The sequence below is a fragment of the Stegodyphus dumicola genome, chromosome 8 (genome assembly GCF_044657685.1).
Source record: "Stegodyphus dumicola isolate Sdum_Otavi_A_Nest chromosome 8, ASM4465768v1".
NCBI lineage: Eukaryota > Metazoa > Arthropoda > Arachnida > Araneae > Eresidae > Stegodyphus > Stegodyphus dumicola.
This window is the reverse complement of record NC_140775.1, coordinates 13,153,158-13,179,432: the sequence shown is the minus strand read 5'-3', so window position 1 is coordinate 13,179,432 and position 26,275 is coordinate 13,153,158. Positions and strand designations below refer to the sequence as shown.

General features: G+C 32.2%; 1 protein-coding gene across 1 annotated transcript in view; it reads right to left on the bottom strand.

Moving 5' to 3' along the window:
- Positions 1-1,359: 1,359 nt before the first annotated feature.
- Positions 1,360-26,275, bottom strand: part of LOC118184979 (neprilysin-2-like) — a 225,052-nt gene continuing 200,136 nt past the window's right edge. The window contains exons 19-21 of the mRNA XM_085821590.1: positions 24,536-24,631; positions 5,088-5,164; positions 1,360-2,114 (exon numbers count right to left, since the gene is read on the bottom strand). Coding sequence (XP_085677716.1) covers positions 2,015-2,114; positions 5,088-5,164; positions 24,536-24,631 — 273 coding nt within the window. The 3' untranslated portion in view covers positions 1,360-2,014. The remainder of the gene's footprint in view (positions 2,115-5,087; positions 5,165-24,535; positions 24,632-26,275) is intronic.

The window sequence follows — 26,275 nt, the reverse complement described above, 5'->3', positions numbered from 1 at the left end:
GTTTGATATTTCATATAGTTATATGACTGGATGAAAAATCTTTTTACTGCAGATATTGAAGAGACTGATACAACATGCCAAGAAGAATTGTTAGAAATTAGATATGATGAAGAAAGTACACATAAATTCGACAGTGGTGGGTATGGAAACTTATGTCAAAACAAAAGATTGCTGGTATTATATCGAACTATGTGGAAAATGGTATTCAGTTTTCTGAAACCTTTCCCTACCTCGAATCTTGTGGAATCAGGATTTAGTACTGTTAATCATGTTATGACCGAAGACAGAAACCACTTGAATATTTCCGAAAGGGAAGTTCCTCCCAAAAATTGAATCGGATATTCAATATTTAGTTTCCCAGCATCAGCCTTCAGGGATCCGATGAATAATTCAATTAACTAATGTTATTTCTGTGTATGCAAAGTATAAATAAAAGGATAGATTTAACTATAGTAAGTTGTTTTATAAAAATTTGCTCTGTAAGACTCAGCGAAAATCCGACATAAAATACTTTGTAAGTAATTAGTATTACATATTTTAGCTTGCTGTAACTGCTTTATAACTTTTTAAAATTAAAGTTACTTTTATACCTTGTAAATCAACTTTACTATTGAGTCGATGGGCGGTTAGAAAATTTTACTGCTAACAGAGATACAAAAATGGGAGGTTGGCATAAGAAGGTTGACTACCCATGTTCTATACAATGCCTAGGCATTATATTGGTGTCTAGGGCAGAATATATAACATTAAAATACTTCTGGTGTTTCATGCTTTGCCCCAAAAGGCCTAGACATTCCGAATATTGCCTAGAAAATCTACAGAATGCTCGGATTTCACACATTGCCGATAACATGTATAAACTACAGCTAATTATTTTATACTGTGTAACAGATATATGTAAGTTTGTTATTATAGAGCAGCATTTTTATTTTTTCTTGCATGACTTCTCGTTAACTCCCATATTCCAAATTTGAGGCATGTGTATGACTGTGATTGCGATTAATGTCTGACTGCAACCGTACCTAAAAAAAGTTTTATTAGGCCTGAGTATAATATTTGTTGCTCGCTGAGATATGAAGAGTTTATTGTCAGTGCAGTAGACTCTTCCTTCTTAAACATATGATTATAGATGTAGCAAATGTATTAAAAATGCCAGTAACATTACATTCAGACGGTGTTTCTTATTGTCATTTCATGGTTTTATTTTTGATACCAGATTTATACACATGTATGTGTTTTAATCTTTGACACTGTATGTTAGCATGAATACGTATGTGCAAGTTGTGGTCGAAATTATTCACTACACAAAAAACAAGTTTCATATATTCAAACGAAATTCCGAAAAAAAAATAATAAAACTTTTGTACAGAACGTGTTTATTCATATTTTACATATAATTATATTAAAAACAACAGAGATCACTTTTTATATATGTCAACTCAGCTACTGGGATGAATAAAACTTAATGATAGTTAATTAAAACTAACACTTCCATTTCAATCTGTCTAAGTTCTCAATCACACGAATATTAGCTTTTATTTATTTTGAGTTCTAAGCTGAAATATTCGTATAATAATGATTTCTCTTTTTCTAATTCCGCTTGACACGTCATCAAACATTTCCAGAAATGGAGGGTGTTTTTCCGCATAAATAGCTCTTGCTGAGTTTATAACACACTTCACAACGTTCACGTTGAAACTTCGGTAAACATCACTTCAAATATTAAAAATAAAAAAGGAAGGAAACTTCATTCGATTGTGCCGTAATGCCTGAAAGAGATGAAAAAAACATTTTCTTCAGAAGACGCGTTATAGTTTTATCAATTTCCAACAGATGGCAGCACTACATTAAAATGGCCAACAGGATGAGGAAGCGGTTCAGTAGATGGATGAGGAAGCGGTTCAGTAGCGGTTCAGATCACAGGAATATTTAAAACCTTACGGGGAGATGATAGTGAGTAAACACTGCATTTCTTTCCCCCCTCCATCAAATGATGCACTGCATGGCACTTTTATCACCAAACGGAGCATTTCTTTACGGGATTCATGGGGGAGCCCAGTGGACAACCAAATTCTTTGGCGAACTCCGGAGTATTTGCCAGCGGACCAATTACCCTGGAAGGAACAAGAATAAAAACATAAGGAAATTCAAATATTTTCCGCAATAATATCTGCAATTATATAAATTTTTAATTCTACTGTAGATATACATACATGTAATGATTGCAATTGTTGAAAAGGATAGATATTATGAATCGTTTTGGAGGATTTTACAATACGATAAATAATCGATTGAGGCAGCTGTTAATATTCAATACAGTAGCGTCATAACGATTAATATTATCAATCGGATATTATTTTCGAATTGCCGAAGTCCCGCCCATTTGTATATCAAAATATGGAAAATATATCGCTTATTTTAATCAACAATTTGGTTAATATGATCAAAATATTACAGAATAAATATTTTAAACTGTAGTAAAGTCTAAAAATAAGCTCAAAACTTATTATAAAAATTACCAAATGACAAGGAAATGTAACCGAGTAAGGGATTAATTCTCCACATGGCTTAATTTCAATTTTAGTCAACCATTTAAAATTAGGCAAAGAATTGTAAAGTACTTTGACTTATATTTTCAATAAGTCTATCGGTTTTAGGGCAGATCAGATCAATATCTAAGCAAAGAAAAACAAATTGTAGAATTTTTCCGCAGAAAATTGTTTTTGAAAGAATATACAATAAACTAAAAGCTGCTTTTTTTGCCTAATTTAAATTTTCATTGACCAGTTCTGTTCCTATGGGTGCAATGACTTCCAGAAACGTTATGAACAGTTCATAAACGAACTTTTGCATTAAAAAACACTTTGAACAGTTCATAAACAAACTTTTCCTGAATAAAATGTTGTTAAAATATCTATTTATACATTTTTAATTATATTTGTATTTAGTTAAATTCCATTGCTGTTTTGAAGGATACGTTTTCTCATCTTTAATGCCATCATTAGGTTAATGGTATCAAAATAGTGGTGGACATATGTGATCATATTAAACGGCGCATATTGTAATAGCGTTATAGGTCACTGAGAGAATCGATGCACCGTACCGGGCGGTAAATGTTTAGCAGAGAGAGAGAGATTACACTGGGCTACGAAAGGTTTAACGCCAGCGCTGGCAGGCATTTCTGATCAAAAGAAATATGGTATAATCGTTTTATGAGGAAAGAGCAAAACTGTGTTGAGTATATTTCACAAGTATTACTATTGATGCATTTCAACGTAATAACTTCAGACACTGAGACGCAATATTGTCCTTTTTTATTTTTTTCCTTTTTCTAGGATATAAATGGACATACAAATTAATAAATATAATATTGTGAGTATTTTAGGTGGCTATAAAAGCAAAAGTAATGTAAATAGTAAAGTAAGTAAAGTAATGTAAATAGTAAAGTAAGTAAAGTAATGTAAATAGTAAAGTAAGTAAAGTAATGTAAATAGTAAATAGTAAAGTAAGTAAAGTAAGTAAAGTAAAGTAAAAGTAAATATGAATTCCGAAAGAAAACAGGAAAGAAATATTTGTCTGATTTCTGGAATGGATTAAAAATACGTTGTTCTAAGCGGAAAAATCATGCAAATACTGAAGAAAATTTGCTATCTTTTGTTTTAAAATTTGCTACATGGAAATAGTATTATATAAATAAAGTAATAAATATACGGATGCACTATAATAAATATTTCACACTAATGAATTTCGTTATTTTCATACATGAATATTATATAATTTAGCATTGGGAATTTACTATAATTTATTGATTTAATTTAATCAAAAAATCCAATTTCTCTTCAAAAATCAGATGTTGAAAGGACACACACATACACCTTTGAGCCATCCATAAATAATTAGTGAAGGTGAATGTGCAGCTGACTCAGATTGTAAACTGAATGCCAGTTCGTGTTTGTTTCGCTGTGAAATAGTTTGTTCTGGTATCAGACTGGGATAAAGTTCAACCATTAGAAGAGACAGGTTCGGCGTAACCTGTGCAATGAGTTTGCGAGGGCTTTTATTTTGTTAGTGAGATGAAAAAAAATCACCGCGTGAACGAATTTGATTTAAAAGTTAGAAGAACGCGTTATCTAAACGCGTTGAGGAAATGGAAAATTACATAAGTTAATTTTAAAATTATCTGGTGCTAAAAAGCTAGGGGTAAAATACACGAGGAAGTATGGTAAATATTCTTGTACATCCAGGTTCCTATTAATCAGCTAGCTGATTTATAACAATGACATACACAATAATGAGCGAGAATCTAAGGAAAATAAGACAATAAAGATTTTAGAGTCTAATTTGATATTTGTTTTGTAAATAACTGAAATACTCTTACAGTATCAGCCAGCAAGAGCAGGTTCTAAGTTTCTGTTAAACATTTTATTTCTAACTTCAAACCGAAATAAAAATAGTTTGTTGTCTTTATTCTTCTTTTAATAACTTCATGTTATTTGATTCTAAATTAAAGAAAAGTAATTAAGGTGTAACCTTATACAGACCCAAACAGAGAACCAGTATAAGAGAAAACTTTTCCATGAAACGAGTTTATCGCATTACTAGTTAAAAGCGTTTCTATCCTAAATAAGGTCTCGCTGTGTGAAAGATATTACGCTGTGTCCGAGGGTACGTATGCGGACTGGCGAAAATGTTTCGCCGCTCTCAGCTCTGCCTAAGTAAGTTTCCGCGTACGTTAACCGATCAGATAACCTGAAAACGATGATTCGCGGAAATATGTCTTTGAACTTGCAGTCACAAATAGCTAGAAGCTCTAATCGCGGTTTTATAGCCCAAAATTAAGAACGTAAATTGAATACATTTATATATTCTAATAATTTCGAGAAATACATAATTAAATTAGCAGATGGAAAACTATCTTGGCGATCTTCTTACATATAATATCAATTATAATTGGAGTGGATTATAGTGGATATAATTTTATATCCACTCTTTCCTCCAAAGGAGGTTTAAAAATCGTTACGAATTAATCTGAAACATTTTGAAAGCACATTTAAAATATAATAACAGGAATAAAGGCAAGTTTTTACCTGTAGGGAGCTGGACTATGGGAGCCAGTCATAATTCGAAGTTTCAATACTTCAGGTCTATATTTTCCACACCACACCTAAAGTATTTTGATATATAGCATTAGTTGTTTACAATTTAATATGAATCATAAAAACTCTCTGCCAAACGAAAATACAAGTAATTTTTACACAACTTTAAGCTTTTGCTGTGTTAACTTTACAGGTAAAATGGTACATCGCTTGAAGAAAGTAATCTGTTTCCTCATTGGCGCTTAAAAACGAAACCTTCATTATGTGGGAAACTAGCCCTTCTACATTATCATGAGAATCGACATTAATTACACGAGAATTAAAAACACGATCAGGATTTTGATTTTAGAGTTAAATTTATTTTCAAAAGATGGTTTAAAATTTATGAAAGCTTCTTTAACCTCATCCTTAGATTTCAGAAAATAAACACGAACATATCGAGATTTATCATCCATAAATGTTGCGAAATAAAATGATCCACCTATTGATTCGGTTCTCATGGGATCACACAAGTCAGAATGAATTAGATTCAACAATTCAGTACTTCTGTATTCAGATTCTTTGGGAAGGGGGGTTGCAGTTTGTTTACCCTGAATGCATACCTTACAAGTAGAAAGAGAGTCATTTTGAGAAAAAGAAAGACCTCTAACCATGTTATTTATTTGAAGTTTTTTAAGATCATTTTCATTTAAATGGCCAAATCTTATATGCCACTGATCTATTTCTTTAGCAATTGATACAGATTCAAATATTGGCATGAAAAAATAAAGATCATTTTCGCGTTTAGCTAAAATTACTGTTTCGTTATTAGAATTAATTATTTGAGCACATTTTTCTTTGAAAATTACTGAAAGATTATTTCCAGTTGCTTTAGACACTGAGATTAAATTATTTTTCAAATCAGGTACACACAATACATTTTTTAGTTTGATATTTTCAGTTTTAGAACCTATGCGAACTTTAAATTTAACAGTTCCTTTTCCAATAGCTTTAACTGTTTTATCAGCAGCTAACTTAACATAAGTATCACCTACCTCCTGAATTTCTTGAAACAGTTCTTTGCTGTTACACATATGCGATGTTGCACCACTATCCAGACAAAAAATGTCTTTAGAATTACTATTAGTGCATGCTACGGCTTTTTCTTGCTCCAAGGAATTCTGATTTTCTGCAGACATCGCAGTTTCACTGAGGCGTTTGCTTTTAGTTTCTTTACTTTTCTTCCTACATTCCGATGCTTTATGCGGCAGTTTATAACCGGCTCTTGGTGACCTCGCTACGGCGGCCGGTGGTGGCGATTTCCGCCAAACCCGGCTACCCACCCCGACAACTTTCTGCTGACGTTTAGGTTACTGTAGAATCCGGAGTATCGGGAGGGATTTAGGGAAAACTTCTGTGTGCTCATATTGAAGGTCACGTGAGCATTTTTCTTCGCTTCTGCTGCGTGGTTAGAAGTTGAGAAGTTTGTCTCCTACTTGATCGGAGCGTAGGTAAATAAATAATAGTGTTAAATGCGAATTAAAACCAATAATTATAAATAAATAATAATGTTAAATGCGAATTAAAACCGATAATTATAAATAAATAATAATGTTAAATGCGAATTAAACCCGATAATTATAAATAAATAGTAATGGTAAATGCGAATTAAAACCGATAATTATAAATAAATAATAATGTTAAATGGGAATTAAAACCGATAATTATAAATAAATAATAATGTAATTAATTATTATTTTTATATGTTTTTTTCCCTTTTGCTTTTCATTTCTTACATACATACGGATAATTAAATATAATAAGAAGATTAATTATTATTTTTATGTTTTTCTCTTTTGCTTTTCATTTTTTACATATATTGTTCGTAATTGGAGTTTCAATAAAAAAAATTTAAATTCCCTTTTGCTTTTCATTTTTATTTTTAGAATTAAAACGGATAATTAAATAAATGATAAATTATTAATATAAATAATAAATTAATGTCTGTAAATTCGGTGTCTCCTACTTGATCGGAGCGTACGCAAATAAAAAGGCGACCCACCCTTTAAGGAAATGTTCCTCTTTTTGCAATCACAACTCGAAAATTATAAATCAGAGAAGTAACTAGGCAGGATTCTGATACTTAATTTGGAATGAACTTTGCAAGTCATTCCGTAGCGTTTAATTTTTTTCATATCTTGAATCTCTTACTATCATTAAATAAGGAAGAAATTGCAGGTTTAAATGTATAGTTCTCACAATGTAATAAACGACAGTACTTGCAACCTGTGCAGTCGCACGAAGAGGCATGGTTAGGGACAGAAAAAGTTTGGATTTAGAAGTACGATTGACATTACCAAATGGCAAAGTTAAAGGCAGATAGATTTTTTCTCTGTTATTTACACTAATAAGCGGGAGGGCAAGAACGCCTTTCTAATTGTTATTTGAAATTAAATTTTACAATTTACTTTACTTTTGCTTTTAATTTACTTTCTACAGCATTCAGTACGTGAAACCGCCAATAATAATATAATAATGATAATAAAAATGGTATCACACAACTAAAAGTATATACTACTTCGTAAATTTCGATAAATTAATTACTGAAAATATTAAGCATATCAATGGCAGCGTTGGACCTAATAGTTTTAAGTTGCATTTCAACATTTGAAAGAACGCGAATTACATTGCTATTTTCACCACACAAACGAATGGAATATTTCAGAAAAGAATTCTTCCCTGTTATTACAATATTTCAATAATTTTCGCAAATTAAAAAATTTATTTAATACGTTTTAATAATAAATGAAGCGATTTTCACTCATATAATCCCTTTGTACATTACTATCTTTCATTTCAGAACCACTGCATAACTTTTCTAAGACACAAATAGCTTCCGTTAATATATGTTCCCATACATTATATTTATTTTTTTATATTTTTGTCTTTAATAAATTAATGATAGATAGATAAAAAAATTGATACTGCTTAATTTATAAGCAGCGTAAAAACTGGAAATCTGAGGTCATTAATTTCCGAGACATTAATAGTTTTTCAAGATGCAAATAAAGCAGATAACAATAATCATAAATATTAATGCTCCTAAAATATATCCGCATAACCTAACTGATTTTTGCTTTTTGATCCACCACAAACCTATTTTCATTAAATGAAGTTTTGCGCATTTCTCTGCAAAGTACGCAAAACTTGTTTCATACAACTTTATTTTAACTAAACGTTATACTTGTTTAGGGAAGTATAAAACAAGTATTTATGTGTACTACTTTTAAAATCCATGTGACAGAGTGTGAGTTCTCATCTTGAAATATACGTTGTGTCGATGAGCTTAACTACAAATTATTAAACATTTCTGGCAAAATGCCAAAAATTAAAAACAAAATTTTTTAAACACGTCCTGCGCTGTATCTGCAGGATCTATCAATCAATCAATCGACTCGACAATCGAAAATCAATCGACTTGAATGGAGCTCACCAACATGTAAAAAGCGTTTCTATTAATATGCAAGATATGAGAAAGAAGTTTGAAGACATTATGAAAGAAGCAGAGTTTTGAATATACAATTCTTGTATATTCACAAAAATACAAATATACAAATTTTATATACAAATTTTTGTATATAAAATAAATGGGACATAGAAACTAAATTTGAAAAATAGAAGAAAATAAAAACAAGAAAATATTGATGAGTTATGTGAGGATAACAGGCTTGAAAATTCCGAAATGTCTTTTAAAGTAACAGTTTTTTATGCTGCTCTCGACATTTTAAATACTCAGTTAAAATACAGAATGACTGGAATAACAAAAATCGCAATGATGTTTTCATTTTTGGAACTTAAATTTCCGTATTTGTCATTGTTAACAAATACGGAAATTATTAATAACTAGGGGGCTGAAGCCCGCTTTTAATTGTTGACGTGTATAAGAGTTCCTATGTTAAATATCACCGTTATGCCATAGTTGGACCGAACTACCAGGGTTCAGCGGTTTTGCGCGGGTTCCCCCTGCTTTATTCCCGTGCGCATCCAGAAGATACTGCATACACGTCACACACGCGTAAAATCACGAAAACACCTAAGCAGGCAGCCCGCTCGCCGGGATTCGAACTTTGGACCGAACTACCTGTGTTCAGCGGATTTGCGCGGTCTGCGCCCGCTTTATTCACTTGTGCATCCAGAAGATACTGCATTCCCAATACACATGTGGAAAATCACTGAAACACATATAGAGTCAGCCTGTTGGCCGGGATTCAAAAGTTGGACCGAACTACCAGCGTTTAACGGTTTTGACCGGGTTACGCCTGCTTTATTCACGTATTCATCCAGAAGATACTCCGCACACAATACACATGCGTAAAATCACGAAACCACCCATGCAGCCAACCCGCTAGCCGGTATTCGTAAGTTGGACCGAATAACCAGCGTTCAACGGTTTTTCGCGGGATTCATCCGCTTTATTCACCTATGCATCCAGAAGATACTGCATACACGGTACACATACGTAAAATCACCCAAACACCCATGGACCCAGCCTGTTTCCCGGGATTCGAAAGTTGGACCGAACTACCAGCGTTAAACGGTTTTGCGCGAGCTGCACCCGCTTTATTCACGTATGCATCCAGAAGATACTGCAAACATCATACACATGCGGAAAATCAAGAAAACACGCATTCAGCCAGCCCGTTAGCCGGGATTTGAACGTTGGACCGAATTACCAGTGTTCAGCGGTCTAAGCGGGCTGCGCCCGCTTTATTCACATATGCATCCACAACATACTTCATAAACGTTACACATGCGGAAAATCACGAATATTTGTCATTGTTAACAAATACGGAAATTATTAATAATGTTTCAAAAATACAGAAAAAAATATAAAGAAGACTTTGCTAATGTACTGGAAGTACAACTTTTATTATTTATAAATACTTTCAGAACAGATATCCAAAATTTGAAATCCGTTAAGGATTTAGCTAAATTAGCAATGGTAAAATACTATGACATGACAAGCAGTTAATCGGGAGTGCAATTAACTTATATTGTATTTATCATTCATTATCTGTAACCAAAGCCACGAGCGAGAGGTCATTTTCAATAATAAAAACATATTTAAGAAACACTATGATACAAGATCGGTTGTTAAACCTATCACTATTGAGCGTTGAAGTTGACTTGGCTGTGAAAATGGACGTCCAGGTATTGATAAATAATTTTGCGGAAATGAAGGTTAGGAGACGCAAATTTTAATAAAAAAGATTTTTGTCTTTATGATGAATTTCGGTCACCAGTGTTATAATTACACTTATTGAGGGGGGGGGATTAGAGAAGAACAGCAGTACGGGCTGAGGGAAAATTAAAAAGAAACAGGAAAAATCTTTAGCATTCATGTTTTTTTATAAAAATGATGTATTCAAGTAGTTTAGTGTATCAAAAGGATTTTTAAAAGGACAGCAAAAATATTACATATTTTCTACTAAAATTGTATAGTTTTCTTTATGAAGTTTATGATAAATATGTTTTATATTTAACAAATGTACTTGTATATTATTGCATAAATTATGTTCGTAAGTTGAGTAAAATCACAGAGTACTATCTATTTATGTAATATTTTTGTGTACGTTTATCAATTATCTTGTCTATCAATATCAATTATCTATCACTCACACGCACGCACACAAAAAGTCTTAAATTACAGAATTAAAATCATCTGACGTCAAATACCCAGACTAAAGCAAATTTGCATTTCACCAGTTAGCAAAGGGGAAATATTTTCCTTTTTATTCTTTCTTCATATTACATAACTTTCAAATGGTTCCCTGAGAACGTGCTTTTATTTTTTAACAATTAATCCAGATGTGATAAAAATCATGAAAACATTGGCTCCAGGAATCCTTGATTTTTTTTTTTTTTTTTAAACTTTTCACGTTTTTTTCTTTAGTTTAATTTTTATTTTTAAGCACATTAAATTTATTGGTTTAGGGACCCAGGAAATTATTTTGCATACGGGACCAAGAATTCTAGTTACACCACTGTCTATAATGTATATATGCGTAGCTAGTATATGTGTAATGAGATGAACTACCAGTGCTTACATACTTTACCGCCAGGCCGCTGCTGAACCCTTCATTAATTAATGACATAATCACACAAAGCCACGCATTTACACACAACTCCTGAACATAACAAGCAACCAGCGCATTAGCGGGATTCGAACTTCGGACAGAACTACCAGTGCTCACACACTTTACCGACAGGCCGCTGCTGAAATCTTCATTAATTAATTACATAATCACACAAAGCCACGCATTTACACACAACTCGTGAACATAACAACCAACCGGCGCATTAGCGGGATTCGAACTTCGGACAGAACTACCAGTGCTCACACACTTTACCGCCCTGAAATCTTCATTAATTAATTACATAATCACACAAAGCCACGCATTTACACACAACTCGTGAACATAACAAGCAACCGGCGCATTAGCGGGATTCGAACTTCGGACAGAACTACCAGTGCTCACACACTTTACCGCCAGGCCGCTGCTGAAATCTTCATTAATTAATTACATAATCACACAAAGCCACGCATTTACACACAACTCGTGAACATAACAAGCAACCGGCGCATTAGCGGGATTCGAACTTCGGACAGAACTACCAGTGCTCACACACTTTACCGCCAGGCCGCTGCTGAAATCTTCATTAATTAATTACATAATCACACAAAGCCACGCATTTACACACAACTCGTGAACATAACAACCAACCCAATTATTCTACACTTATATAATAATTCTATAATTATTCACATTATTTAAGTGATATGATTCATTAGTGTAATTGTACTGGCTCGTATACACACGAGGAAAACCACGAAATTTCCAATGCAACCAGGGCAATATGAAAGACAAAAAAATGTAACAAATAACCAACAATTAAAGTTTACCAATAATAGTGTACAACAGAGATGTATACCTCTCGCCAACTGAAAACAATTGTTAAATTCAATGGAAATGAATTTTCAAAATCAACAGACATGCGGTCTTTAAATTTTGCACATCCGATCTTAAGCAGCAATATGACAAAACATTTAAAAGAAGAGCATATCTTTAGAATTTCCGATAGACAGTCTTGCGCCGAACAGTGTTGCCATTGCTCGCTTAGAAATCGTCGAGTTTCTTAATCAAAAACACATAAATGCTTTACAAAATGTTAAATAGTTAATAAAACAAATTACAAATTTGAGCTTTCAGATGCCCATATTCGGGTGGTGACGTACATATTCAAAATTTCATAGCTGTAGGTACCGTTGTTTTATCACAGTATCTGCATAAATGTTATGTACGTTAAACATACGTATATTTATGCTGATTCTTTATTATTAAATATCTTTAAATATAACACACAGCGATAATATTCGGTAGAAACAGTTCAACGCAAAATGCGAAAACGAAATTAATAGCCCTTCTGGGCTAACGCGCTTTGGGATAAAAACGCAAAAATAGAACATAACAGCTTTCATTGTCAGTGCTTAAAAAAAAAAAAAAAAAAAAAAGATAGGCCTTATTTAATTTAATAAAATCGAAAAGTTGAGCAAGTTGCATATTTTTGAGAGGATAAATATGCCACGAAACCTTCAAAATCATTTTTTAGTTCATCACGCACGCATATCTGCACACAAAAATAACAATACCTATTATTCTTCTGCATCTCTGTTTAAAAATGTTTTAAAAAAACATACGTACCGAAAAACATTTATTTGTAAAGTAAAATATTTTTTTTTTTCGAAAATATTTTAAATAAATTTAAAAAAGAAGATTTTTCGCGATCATATTTTGCCGCGGTTAAGCCCGTGCAGCTGTCTGTCTGTCTGTCAGGTACTGAAAAAAATCAGTACCTCGGTACTTACGTGAAAACGTGGTTTGGACTTTGCCAAAGCTAAGTTTACTTTTAATCTATTTTCATCCATTACATTTTTTAATATTATTTTTGACTTGAAATTTGTTTTAATACTTTGTTTTCATAGATACATATCATTACTATTATTTTTTATTTTCCTTTTTTTTTTTTTTTTTTTTTTTTGTAACAGTACTTTCTAGTTTGAACTTTTCACTTCTCTATCTTCCTATAATGAACTAATATTGTTTAATTAAATTTATAATTACTTTTCATCTTTATTAAACTTTTTTATTTCTGATAGTTTTGACTTTTGCATAATTGCCAAGTTTCTGAAATTTCTAACAATAAATTTCATTAAACTATTTCTGTCACTGTACTGACTTTTTTGAATATGGCTTCTTTGCATGAAAAACTGAAATATTTCTGTTTAATTACTGACATGCATTTAATTAATACAGAGGCAGCTGCACTCGAGTTTGCCACCGATGCTGGACTTCTTCCCAGAGAGGAAGAGGCACCACCTTGCCCCAAGTGCCAGGCACCGATGAGAAGCAACAAGAGAAAGGAATCAAAGCTCGGATGGCGTTGGGTCTGCAGCCTGAGAAATCGCAACAACTGCTGTGGCATGATTAACCCCATTGAAAATACATTTTTTGAAGGTACAAAAATCCCAATAAGGGAAGCTTTAGTCATAACTGTGTACTTTGTTCTAGATCACAGTTTCAGTTACATAAATCAGCAGCTAAAGCTATGGAGAGAAAAGCAAAAATTACCAGTAATTGCAAATGAGACTATTGTTGACTTTTTATCATATTGTCGTGAGGTATGTGAAATTTTTGCCTCTCATCAGAGCAGAATGTTAGGTGGTAAAGGAAAATCTATATTAATTGATGAAACATTTTTGACCCGCCGCAAGTACAACCGCGGCAGGGTAACCAAAAATATGACCATCGTAGTTTTAGGCATCTACTGTCGAGAAGACAAAGAAGGATTATTTTTCAAGGTTAAAGGAAAAAGCAAAAGGCGTTTGTGGCCTTACATTAAACGTCATGTTCACCCAGAAACCACCTTCATATACACTGACTCTGCTCCACAATATAAAAGGATAGAAAATTTATTTCCGGCAGCAACACATAAAACTACCAATCACAAGAAAGGTAAATATGTGTCTTTTTTTTTAATGAGTGACATTTTTTTTTCCATCCTTAACATTCATTAATCCTTTATTTATAGGCGTATTCGTAGATCCCGATGATAAACAGAACACTATAAATGATCTTGAGGGTGAAAACAAACTTTTTAAGAGATCTATAAAGAGCAAGAGAACAGATGATATTTGCACGCAGTACATGGCTGTACATTATTACAGGCGGTTCCGCTTGAAGCCCTTTACTTATGATGGAGAAAGACTTGCTCAGTTTCTACAGGACATTAAAGCTGTGTATCCAGGCCATGGAAAAGTCGGCCTTGAACTTAAAATGATGGACGAACCAACATCAGAAAGCGAAGGAATTGAGGACCTGATGCCTCCAAAGAAATCAGCCCGACAAAATGATGATATACCATTCATTCAGGAAGATGATGATAAATGGGGTAAAAGCAACAAATATAACTTTATTTTTGACATAATTTATTTATTTACATATATATATATACATACAAAAATTGCATTTAAATATTAAATTACATACCATTATAATCTATGTGCTTATTTTTCAGAGTAAGGGAACACAGACCAAGTTTTAAAACTGGAATAAATGATAAGAAAAGCATACAAGTAAATTGTTTGTTCAGATGGTCCACAAATTTTGATTTAATACCTTTTTGTTTTTCACTACATGAAATTGTTATTTTTTATTTCCTTTTAGAATTCAACCAAAAAACAGAGCCCAGAAAACAAAAGGATGGAAATGTTGCGAAAATGTTGCATATCTTTTACAGAAAGAGGTAAATGTGTATTTCAGTTATTCTCAACTTTTATTTTGACGTCAGAGCTATTCTTTATATATTTTGTTATTCCTTCATTAAAATAAACTTTCTTTCACAGCTGCAGATCCAAAATGTCATGAAATACTATGACAGAGGTAAGACAAAATTTTAACCATTCACAGCTTATGTTTCAAATTAGTGCTTCACTTTATTTTAATACTACTCCTTTAGTAAAAGCAACTGTAAAATTTATTTAGTTATTATTAGTATAAGTTTACCTACTTATTTTTCAGTAAAAAAAACTTTATTGCAAATTAGGTAATCCAAAAAAATAAATAAAAGAAAGAAGAAAACTAATTTTGACAGATAAATTGACAAACATAGAGGTGAGTTGATTAATTTAAAGGTTTCCAGCCTACTTCTTACCAGAAAACATTTTATTGTTAAGGATAATTTATCACCCCTTTCAGGTAAAGAATATTGCAGAAATGAGAAATGAATCATGGAAAGAAATGAATCTTCAGTCAGAAAATATACAGGTGAATTCATTACTTTTAATGTTTCCAGCCTGTTTATTTTAATTATGTATTTTCATACTACGTTTAGTATTTTAATTTTACCGTTTATTTATTATTTTAAATATAAGGATTCAATCTTAAATTATTAACTTCTTAAACTTGCCACCCTTTTGTGGTAACTGTGTATTTTTGTACTATGTTCAATTATTATTTTCTGGTTAAAAAGAGTATGTAGTTAACAAAAGATTAAAACTAAACAACAGAAAGAACACTTTTAGAAAAAATATTAAAACACTTAATAAAAGTGTTTATATATACGCTAACTTATGTTTTCATTATTGTAACCTTGTTTAGTTATCTTGTATTATGAATATGCATAATATGGATATTTTGTTTAGGGACTTCAAAAATAACATTTTGCTGCCACTTAGACGAGGGAAGAAGCAGATGGAGAAATCAACTCGGATGACAAACCCAGTACCTGGGGGTATAGCCAGGTTTTTCTTTCAAGAAACACATTCGAGTTGAAACGACTGATGCGGGCCACATTTGAAAGCGAAGGAACTGAGCAACTGCTGCCACCGCAGGAAATCTCGACGATCATGAAATTTAAAATCTTGTTTACTTATCTTGTATTTTGAATATGCATAATATGGATATTTTGTTTAGGGACTTCAAAAATAACATTTTGCTGCCACTTAGACGAGGGAAGAAGCAGATGGAGAAATCAACTCGGATGACAAACCCAGTACCTGGGGGTATAGCCAGGTTTTTCTTTCAAGAAACACATCCGAGTTGAAATGACTGATGCGGGCCACACCTGAAAGCGAAGGAACTGAGCAACTCCTGCCACCACAGGAAATCTCGACGATCATGAAATTTAAAATCTTGTTTATTTATCTCGTATTCTGAACATATATAACATGGATATTTTCTCTACAAAAAACTCCAAATAGTGAACTGCCAAGTAATACTGCTGAAAACTGCAAAATGTGGTGCTGAATGGTAAGTAATATAAAATATATGTGTACACATTAAAATTAGAGGATTATGGCTCCTGGCGAAACCTCGTAAAAAAAAAACGCATCAGGATTCCTACCTCCTAGTCTTACACGTACTAGCATAAAAATTGGGATTATTTGTAACTATTTTGTTTCACTAATACCATTAATCACATTTCTTACTGTTTCTATTTTTTTTTTATCAAATTTAGATTTAATTAAAAATCACTTTAACCTGCATGTAACGTCAAGTAATGTGAAAATAGATAGTGCCTATTTTTTAAACGAAATTATATGATAATACCCGCATAAATATTTTTTTATAAATAATTGATTTAAATATAATTATAAAAACTCTAATTTACAAAATTTGGTAATGCTTCAATTAAAATGAATAGTCAAAAAGCAGAAGAAAAGATTTTTCTTTTTTTAAGTACGTGTAAGTCTTAAGGTGATGTGGAAATGGAATCATTTCTAATTTCAAAATGCAAAATGCTTGTAAAAATTGTTCTTTTTCAGATCTGATGAACAGGCCTCGATCTATAAGAGTGGAGTTCAGTGAAACGAAGTATTGGATTTTAACAAGGAATGAATATATAACAGTTTTTCTTGTGAAAAAATGAAATTTTATAAGTTATCGGCAGAGTCATAGTTACTGTTTTCAGCGCCCAGGGACAACTGAAGATTTTGTGCCCCTCATTCCGACTACTGGCCAAAAATGGAAAACATGCAACTCTAAAAATTCGTAACATCATTTTCGCTTCCCTTGGATGATGTGCCCACGGACATATGCCCCCTTTCTAGCCCTGGTTATCATATACACAGTTTCTTGTGAACTTGTTGACTGTGAGAACCTGGATACATATTTTCTTGCAAAACTGTGAGAAACTAGATAAAAATTTTCTTGTGAAAAGATGAAACTGTGAGAACCTGGATAAAAATATTCTTGTGAAAAGGTGAAACTGTGAGAACCTGGATAAAAATTTTCTTGTGAAAAAGTGAAATTTTTATATAAATATAAATAACATAATTTAAGAAGACAAAGATTGTACAAGCAATGTCATCTAGGGGTAAGTACCTTCATTTTGCAATATATGTTTACATTGATAAATTAAAAAATATGAAATTCTAGCATATTGAAACATAAGTTAAGAAATATTTGTTTAAATTTATTAATTAAAAAAGGTGAAATTCTTACATATTGAAACAAAAGTTAAGAAATATATGTTTAAATTGATTAATTAAAAGAGTTGAAATTCTTGCATATTGAAAAATAAGTTAAGAAATGTATGTTTAAATTGATTAATTAAAAAAAAGTTGAAATTCTAACACAGGGAAAAATAGAAAATATATGTTCAAATTGATTAATTAATAAAAAAAAATGAGTGCTATATACTGAAAAATAAGTTTCTTAAAAAGAACTTAGCATATATTACAAATACCTTAATAAATGTTCTAATTTTTCATTTCTCATCCATATATATCATGTTTAACTATCATACACTTACCTGCATAACATAATTAATTTAAATATAAATTCATTATTAATTTAAATGCCAAATAATATAATGCCGAAATTACATGCAAGTCAAATTTTTAGGTTGAAAGCTTTCTTTTAAATCGATTGTTTACAGTTTGAGCATAAGTACTTCTTCGCCCTATAGCGTTTCATGCAAAACATTTCACTCGTTAAAGTACACGTTAATTAAAATTTCTTGTTCTATTACTTTAGACTGAATTACAATTAGTAAGTTATCATATCATGCTTAGTAATATAACATTAACTATGTTGTACAACATTGAAGAAATAGGGAATGTCAGGCGTCATCATGTCAACATGAACAAGGGTAAGTTCAATTTTTCCTTTTGGCAGTTCCGAATGTTTTCCCTGTCCACTTCCCTCGGATAGGGAAAACAATATTTGGCCGCCATCTTGGATTTCGAAATGCGCTTTTTGGCGCATTTCTGAAATCCAAGATGGCGGCCAAAAACTCGCCAAATTCAGCCAAGAGCCGGGTATCCGAAATGAGCCCTTTATGCCCATAGATATGGCAGAAGTTGCATCTGTAGTTAACTGGATACTGTCTTCGGTTTGCAGACTTATCTGGTTTCGGTTTAGGAACCGGTCGTTGAGTATACTTCCGATCTTTTGAATAGAACGCATGTTGTGGTTCAGAAAACGATGAATCTTTCGTTGATCTTTACATTATGGTAACTTGGCGTTTTCTTGGCGAAAATTTGGCGACCAACTCTCCTACAGCAACCCTCTATTTTTTTTTCCCGCCGCCATTTTGTCTTCACGAAGTAAAGACATGTTTCTTTTCTTTTTATCTACTGAACACTTCTTCCAACAATCTACTAGCCGAATTACACTTATGCTAGAAATTTTATCTAACAAAACTGCTTAATCATGACAAATATTCACTGCAAAATTGGGAAAAAGTGCACAATACCATACTCCTTACGCGTTTTTCAAAATAACACATACACATAAACCATGTACACGCCGACTTATTTTTACTTAAATCCCAGAATTGCACAAAAATGGCATTGCGCACACTCTTCACTATATCCATGTACATTGCTTTTTTCTCATAAATTAGAAAAATTTCACGAAAATACATGACAATTTACTCAATCTTTAAACCCGGTAAAAAGAACATATATGAAATTATCTGATCGCGAAAAAGTATTTACCCTTTCCAAATATGAACATTTCCACATATAAAATAAATAAAATATCCAAACACTTTTACCTCTAAATCATCTATTACATTATACACGTCACCAACGAATTCATACCGCAAGCATTACAAATACTTAGTATCAAATATTTAAATTATTTCCATGCACGTTTACTTCAACTTAAACGTATACCAAATTCCTACAAACATAAAATTCACAAAATAACTATCATTTAATTAAAATATCACTAAACCATGTACACGCCGACTTATTTTTACTTAAAAAAACATCCCAGAATTGCACAAAAATGGCATTGCGCACACTCTTCACTATATCCATATACACTGCTTTTTTCTCATAAATTACAAAAATTTCACGAAAATACATGACAATTTTCTCAATCTTTAAACCCGGTAAAAAGAACATATATGAAATTACCTGATCGCGAAAAAGTATTTACCCCTTCCAAATATGAACATTTCCACATATAAAATAAATAAAATATCCAAAAACTTTTACCTCTAAATCATCTATTACATTATACACGTCATCAACGAATTCATACCGCAACCATTACAAATACTTAGTGTCAGATATTTAAATTATTTCCATGCACGTTTACTTCAACTAAAACGTATACCAAATTCCTATAAACATAAAATTCACAAAATAACTATCATTTAATTAAAATATAATTAAATTCAAAAACACTACTTAAAATATAAATGAGCACATACATTAAATTAATGAATACATAAATACCCATTTCGAATTCACTTTAGTTACGGCCATGGGATCCAAAAATTCACGAACACTGTTTCACACAACACAGAACAAAGCCAAATACAAAATTTCCAGATTTTTTCCCGATTTCCCCCCTTTTCCGATTAAAGAACCGTAATTCGTCCATTAATATCACATGACATATCCCATGATCTCTCATTTCCCTCACACAAAATAATGCGTAATCGGAACTGAGTACTGCTAATATTATTACAAAAGTCCCAGGTAGTAACCTTTATCGCCTCCAAAATGTCGCCAAACAACCAGTTACCATATTGTAAAGATCACCCGAATCTTTATTTCTGCGAGCGCTAGCTTCTTCCAACAGTTTAATTTTCAGCATTTCTGGAGAAGGCAGTTCATCACGAGATTCGATGGCTATTCGAAAGCTTTCATAAGAGTCCGGTATGCTATATAAAAGCAATATTGTAAGCAAATCATCAGCAATGTTTATTTCCATTTCTTTAAGTTTGTCCACAAGAATGAGAAAATCATTTAGATGATTATTCATTTGTTTAGAATCACTCATTTTTGTAAAAAGCAATTTTTTTAGAATTGTGTCCTTTCTAGCTGGTCCCTTCGATTCGTAAATAGAATGCAATTTACTCCACAGTTCGTGAGATGTTACACACTTCTTTACTTGTGGAAGTTCACTAGATAAGATAGATAGGATTATATCCGCTCGTGCGTTTTGGTCAGTAGTTTTCCATTTAGCAAGTTTTTCATCATCACCAGATTCTGGTTTCGAAATTTTCCCAGTTACGTAGTCCCAATGATCATTTTTAATCAGTATTGCTTCCATTTGCAACTTCCACGTGTCAAAGTTGTCCTTGTTTAGCTTTTCAATTGAAACTGTATTTGTCTTTGTCATTTTGATTTCAGTCGACGCAGCTTGGCTTGCCGAAAGAATTTGATAATGGTGGTTGAACTGCACAGTTAAGCGCTGTCTGGGCCCCTAACCTATGAAGAATTAAATAACGTCTTCCACTGGGCTTTGCAATTCTCGCTTACATGCAATACTCACCATTTATTTTGGCTAACTACCTAGAAAAGTATTAAGCAGCAGAGAACTTGCTATCACGCGCATGCGCTAGGGGAATCGACGGCGGTTGCCAACAGGAAAATAACGAATTTTTTAATTTGTTAGTTGTAAAGCATATTGATATACACCATACAGAAAGATTCAGTCACTGATTTATAAATTTCTGGGAAGGAAAGGTTGCAGATTAACAAATCGGAATGATACAGGCATGAGGCGTCTGAAGCACCACAAGTTTGTCTAAACCTAGAAGATCAAGCTTGGTTTTTTTGTTCCTTGGTTTGTAAGACAACCGAATTTAATATGTCTTGATTACTTTTTTCTGGATTACAACAAGGATTGGAAAACAAAGGACATCCCCATTGAAAGTTATGTGGACCTTATATCTAGCATTTCTGCAACTGCTTTGGAAGATTGAGATATGCAAGGGATTTTCCAAAATGTACGTGATTCCATGCGCCTACGATATAAAGCGCATGTTTCAGCTCATGGTTGCACTTTTGAACATCTTTTGTAATAACAGTACATTTCGAAAATGTAAGTAATTTGTTCTCTTACATGCCGTTCTATAATCTTTCATTCCTTTTCAAGAAAGCGTCTAAAACCCTCCATTGCTATCTGAGTCCAATTCGCCTTTGTGTAACCTTCTACCAGAAATTGGTACAGGCTTAGCTGAACAATTCTATATGTGTTCGCAGTCTCATAGTTTTTTTTTTTTTTTTTTTTTTTTTAGTTCAACACTACAGGTTGAAGACTCGGATGCTTTTTACTTCTTCTGTCATTGTTTTCATGGTTTCAAGGCCCAGGTTTCAAGTTGTCAATTGCGGGTCGTTTTTTATGTGAACCGTTCTTTTTGCAAGGTACCATTTTAGTTCATGTGACAGAATGCTTATGTTTGAATCTTTGCATTTTGCGTAACAATAAGCTGTTAAATGAAAACTATCAGTTATATTAACTGTTTGTTTACCGTAATACATAATAAGCGTTTTTAAGAAAAAGTTATTAATTTCAAAGTAAATACTATGTAAGGATTATGTTAATTTTATTAACAGTTAAATTTTAAGTTAAAGTTCCTTTCCTGTCAAATTCTTAACTTCAACTTACTACTTCCGGCCAGAACGTAGTTTGGAATCTTTCTGAATACTTAATGAGGAGGAGCGGTATTTAAACCGCAAAGTCTACTTACAGAGAGAATCAGTTTCTGATCTACGCCCGTCTACCTTTTGGCTACTCTCTCTCTCAAAGCTGTTATTACGTTCGACCGTACTCAGGCCCTTGATAAGCTTCGTAGTCAAATAAAGTTAAGGGGCCAACTCGATTAGAATCTTGATAGCTTCGGCTATAGTTCTTTAGTTAATCTTTAGTTTAATTTTGTCAAGTGTCGACTTTGATTGTACACTCCAAGACGAGTTTTGTTAAATCTTATTGGAATAATAAAGGGTTAGTTACCCTCACCTCCTTGTTGTTTCTTGTTACACGAACTTAAGCGATTATTCGAAAATTAGTTCTTAAGATTCGTCACTTTCTACAGTAGCCGAGAAGTACACTATTGGGAATCTTACAACTTTAAAATCCCATATAAATTCTGCACAGTGATAGTTTTTGTTTAAAGAGACTCAATATACTTCTATAAATCATATTTTTCAAGAAAAATTATCACGTCGTATACGGCGCATGGAAACCACATTTAAACTTTAAAAACACGAAAGCTGATTAAATAAATTATGGCGGTAATTTAATAAAAATCGTACATCTGCCGAAGCATTAATTTGGGGTATTTCCGAACTTCACGAACGGAACACATTTAGCCTGCGTAAGGTTACTATTATTTTAGGTTCAAGATGCTTAATAGGAAAGGATGCTGATAATTCTCATACAGTAAATGCAAGAAACCATAAATATCTAATGTGACTATACTAAGAATATTACTAAATGATGTTTAAACGCACTCCTATTCGTCAGTTTTTAGTTTTAATCAGCATATACATACAAAAAGTTAATTATATTTGTATTGGATACGACTTCGTAATTTTTCATTCACTATAATTTCTTCCAAACTTATGGGTCTCAGAGGTAATTTCCTGAACCGAATTTTATTACCTTACAGCAAAGAATAATACTTATGACAAAGTTTATAAGGTATTTACAAGAAACCTGCAATTTATAGTTTGACAAAAGTGACATAAATGTTATACTTTTGCATCATATTATAGCAAAATATTTTGTCATAGCTCATGACCTAACCTCGTATAATCTCAAAGTACTTCTAATACACGGTTCCAAATGAAATTGCAACGCTTAATTTCACTGATTTTCTACGACTAACTGGAACGATTTCCGTGGCTAAACGTAATTATTTATTTATCAAGGAAATGAAAGAACTTTATACATTTACTGTAAAATACAAAATAATTATAAAGAACATTATAAAAGATAATTTATCTTGAGCATTATTGTAAAGCAAATGAAACAAATACATTATTCAATCTGCCCATAAACGTTTTACCTGACCTTTATTTTCGCACGTTGGAGGTATAAATACTCTTCCCATTAGTTTTAAATGACAAAAATATTCATATTTTGACATTCTGTAATTAAAAAAAATATGTTGTAAACAAACAACACATAATTTTCTTGTAGGACTTATTATTATGTTATACATATTTTTGCTTCCCTTCATTTAATCTTATTTCCTCGTATTATTCTAACTTCAATAACCGATCAAGGCAAGCTGAAAATGACATCATAAATTTCAAATTTTGAAATTAAATATCCTGGTTAATTTTTGTCATTCCGGGGTCAAACTTCTTACAATTTTATTTTTTCATAACGAGTATACGACTTTCCCAAATATAAGAAACGGGAGACCGCATTAAAAGTTAGATTTGCTATTTGTCGAAAATTAATTATTTTTTTTTAATTTGACATTACACCAAAACATGAATATTTTCGTCATTTAAAACACTTCTGTAATGGGCAGTATATAACTACAACCAACAATTGTGAGAAATACCAGGTAAGTACTAAGCCGAGTAAGGGGTTGGGTGTATATATATATATATATATTTATATACCCAACCCCTTACTCGGCTTAGTACTCAGTGGGCGAATCCATTTTAAAATTTACTGTAGCTCTTCTCTGTACGCACTGAAAAAGGGGGAAATTTTAAATTTTCAGAAGCTAGCTCTAAAGTTCTAGAAGAAAAATATCAGAGGAAATATGATAAGACAATGTACGTTGTTTTGCATAATATTACTTAATAACTTCCGCATTTAAAAATTCGAATAATTAAATGATTAAATAATCCCAGGGTCCAGGCTTTGATAAAATTCATGAACTTGATCTAATGTTATTTTCAAAGAACCGATATAAATAACAACAAAAAAATTCATCCAAAGTATTTGGAAGTCCTAATCTTAAAATTCTTAAAAAAGCCCTTTAAAAGCGTTCTGTTTCAGTCTCTAGTTATCCAATAGTTGGAGAACTTAAAAGTATTAATAAAAAAGAAAACAATCTCTTTCTGTTGATTTCATAAAAGCATGCTGTTTCATGTACATATTTTATAAAGAGTTAATGAGATACTCTACGTTAGCAGCACTAATCCAGAACAACTGCGTTGGGGAATACTTGATGCCCGGCAAATGATCTTCGGCACCGTGATCTTTAATCCAGTGGAGATATGCCTAAAAGTAAAAAAAGAGCCATATTTACGAAACTGAAGCTTACATTAGAAGTAACTTCTTCAGCAATTATTCTTATTATATCAACTAATCTTGCTTATTGTGCGTGCAATGTAATTGACATTTAAATATCATGTCACTAAAACATTCAGTTAGAAACATTTTCAAGAGACAACCACATGACAAAACATATGAGGCGGAGTTGTGTGACAGAATGTACATTATTGACTCCGTTTACGTATGATACATTTGTGATACTATGTAATATGTTCTAAGGCGTGCTACAGGTATGGTATAAAATTAACCTCATTAGCTACATAACTGCATTCATTTAAGCTTTCTTCGTTTTGATAAAATAATGCTTTTACACATTATTTTAAAAGTATGTAAAAAAACGTTTTTATAAAGAAATAAACTCTTATTCAAAACTTACCCTCCGGGATAATTCATAGTTTTACAAACCGACAAATTGTGAAAGAATGGTAATTTCGCGAATTTAAGGAGCCGCGTGATATCGTAATACTCTTTTTAGTCCAAAGGGATTTGAATCCCGAAGGACTATTAGTTTCGTTTTGGCATTTTGCGTCGGACGGATAAATGTCGGTTCACTTTTCAAACTGTTGCCATAAAATGTTAGAGTCCTGCATTATATTTGAAGAAATTAAATAATGAAAAATCTGCATAAATGTATGTATATTTCTCGTATTGTGATAAAACAACGGTACATAGAGTCATCGAATTTTGAATAACGTAATCCTCCAACGAATATGAGCATGTGGAAGACCAAATTTGAAATTTGAAATTTGTTTTATGATCGATTTCCTATTTTTTAAAATTTTGACTAATTTTTGATTAACAAACTCAAGGATTTCAAAGTGAGCAATGGCAACGTTGTGCAGAAAAAAACATTTTTATCTCCAGCGCGTGAGTCTCTGTATCGGAAATTCTAAAGATATGCTCGTTTTAAAACTATTTTGCGATATTGCTGTTGCACTGGATCTTATGGTTTAAGTGCGAGGAACATGATATTTAATAAAGAAAGGTAACACACAAAATGTTAAAAAACGCCCCTTTGGACGTAATTTAAAATCTGAAACATTTCAGATTTTTTTTTTTTTTTTTTTTTTTAGTTCAAAGGGATTTCAGTCCCGAAGGACTATTGCTTTCGTTTTGGCATTTTGCGTCGGACTCATAAACGTCGGTTCACTTTTCAAACTGTTGCCACAAAATGTTAGAGTTCTGCATTATATTTGAAGAAATTAAATAATGAAAAATCTGCATAAATGATTGTCTATTTCTCGCATTGTGATAAAACAATGGTACATAGAGCCATCGAATTTTGAATGACGAAATCCTACTGCGAATATGGGCATCTGAAATCCCAAATTTGGAATTTGTTTTATTATAGATTTTATATTTTGTAAAACTTTAACGAATTTTTGATTTACAAACTCAATGCTTTAAAAGCGAGAAATGGCGACGTTATATAGAAAAAAAATACTTTTATCTCCAGCTCGCGAGACTGTGTATATCGGAAATTCTAAAGATATGCTTAATTTAACATTATTTTGCGATATTGCTCTTGAACTAAATTTTATGGTGTAAGTGCAAAGAACATGATATTTAATAAATAAAGGTAACACTCAA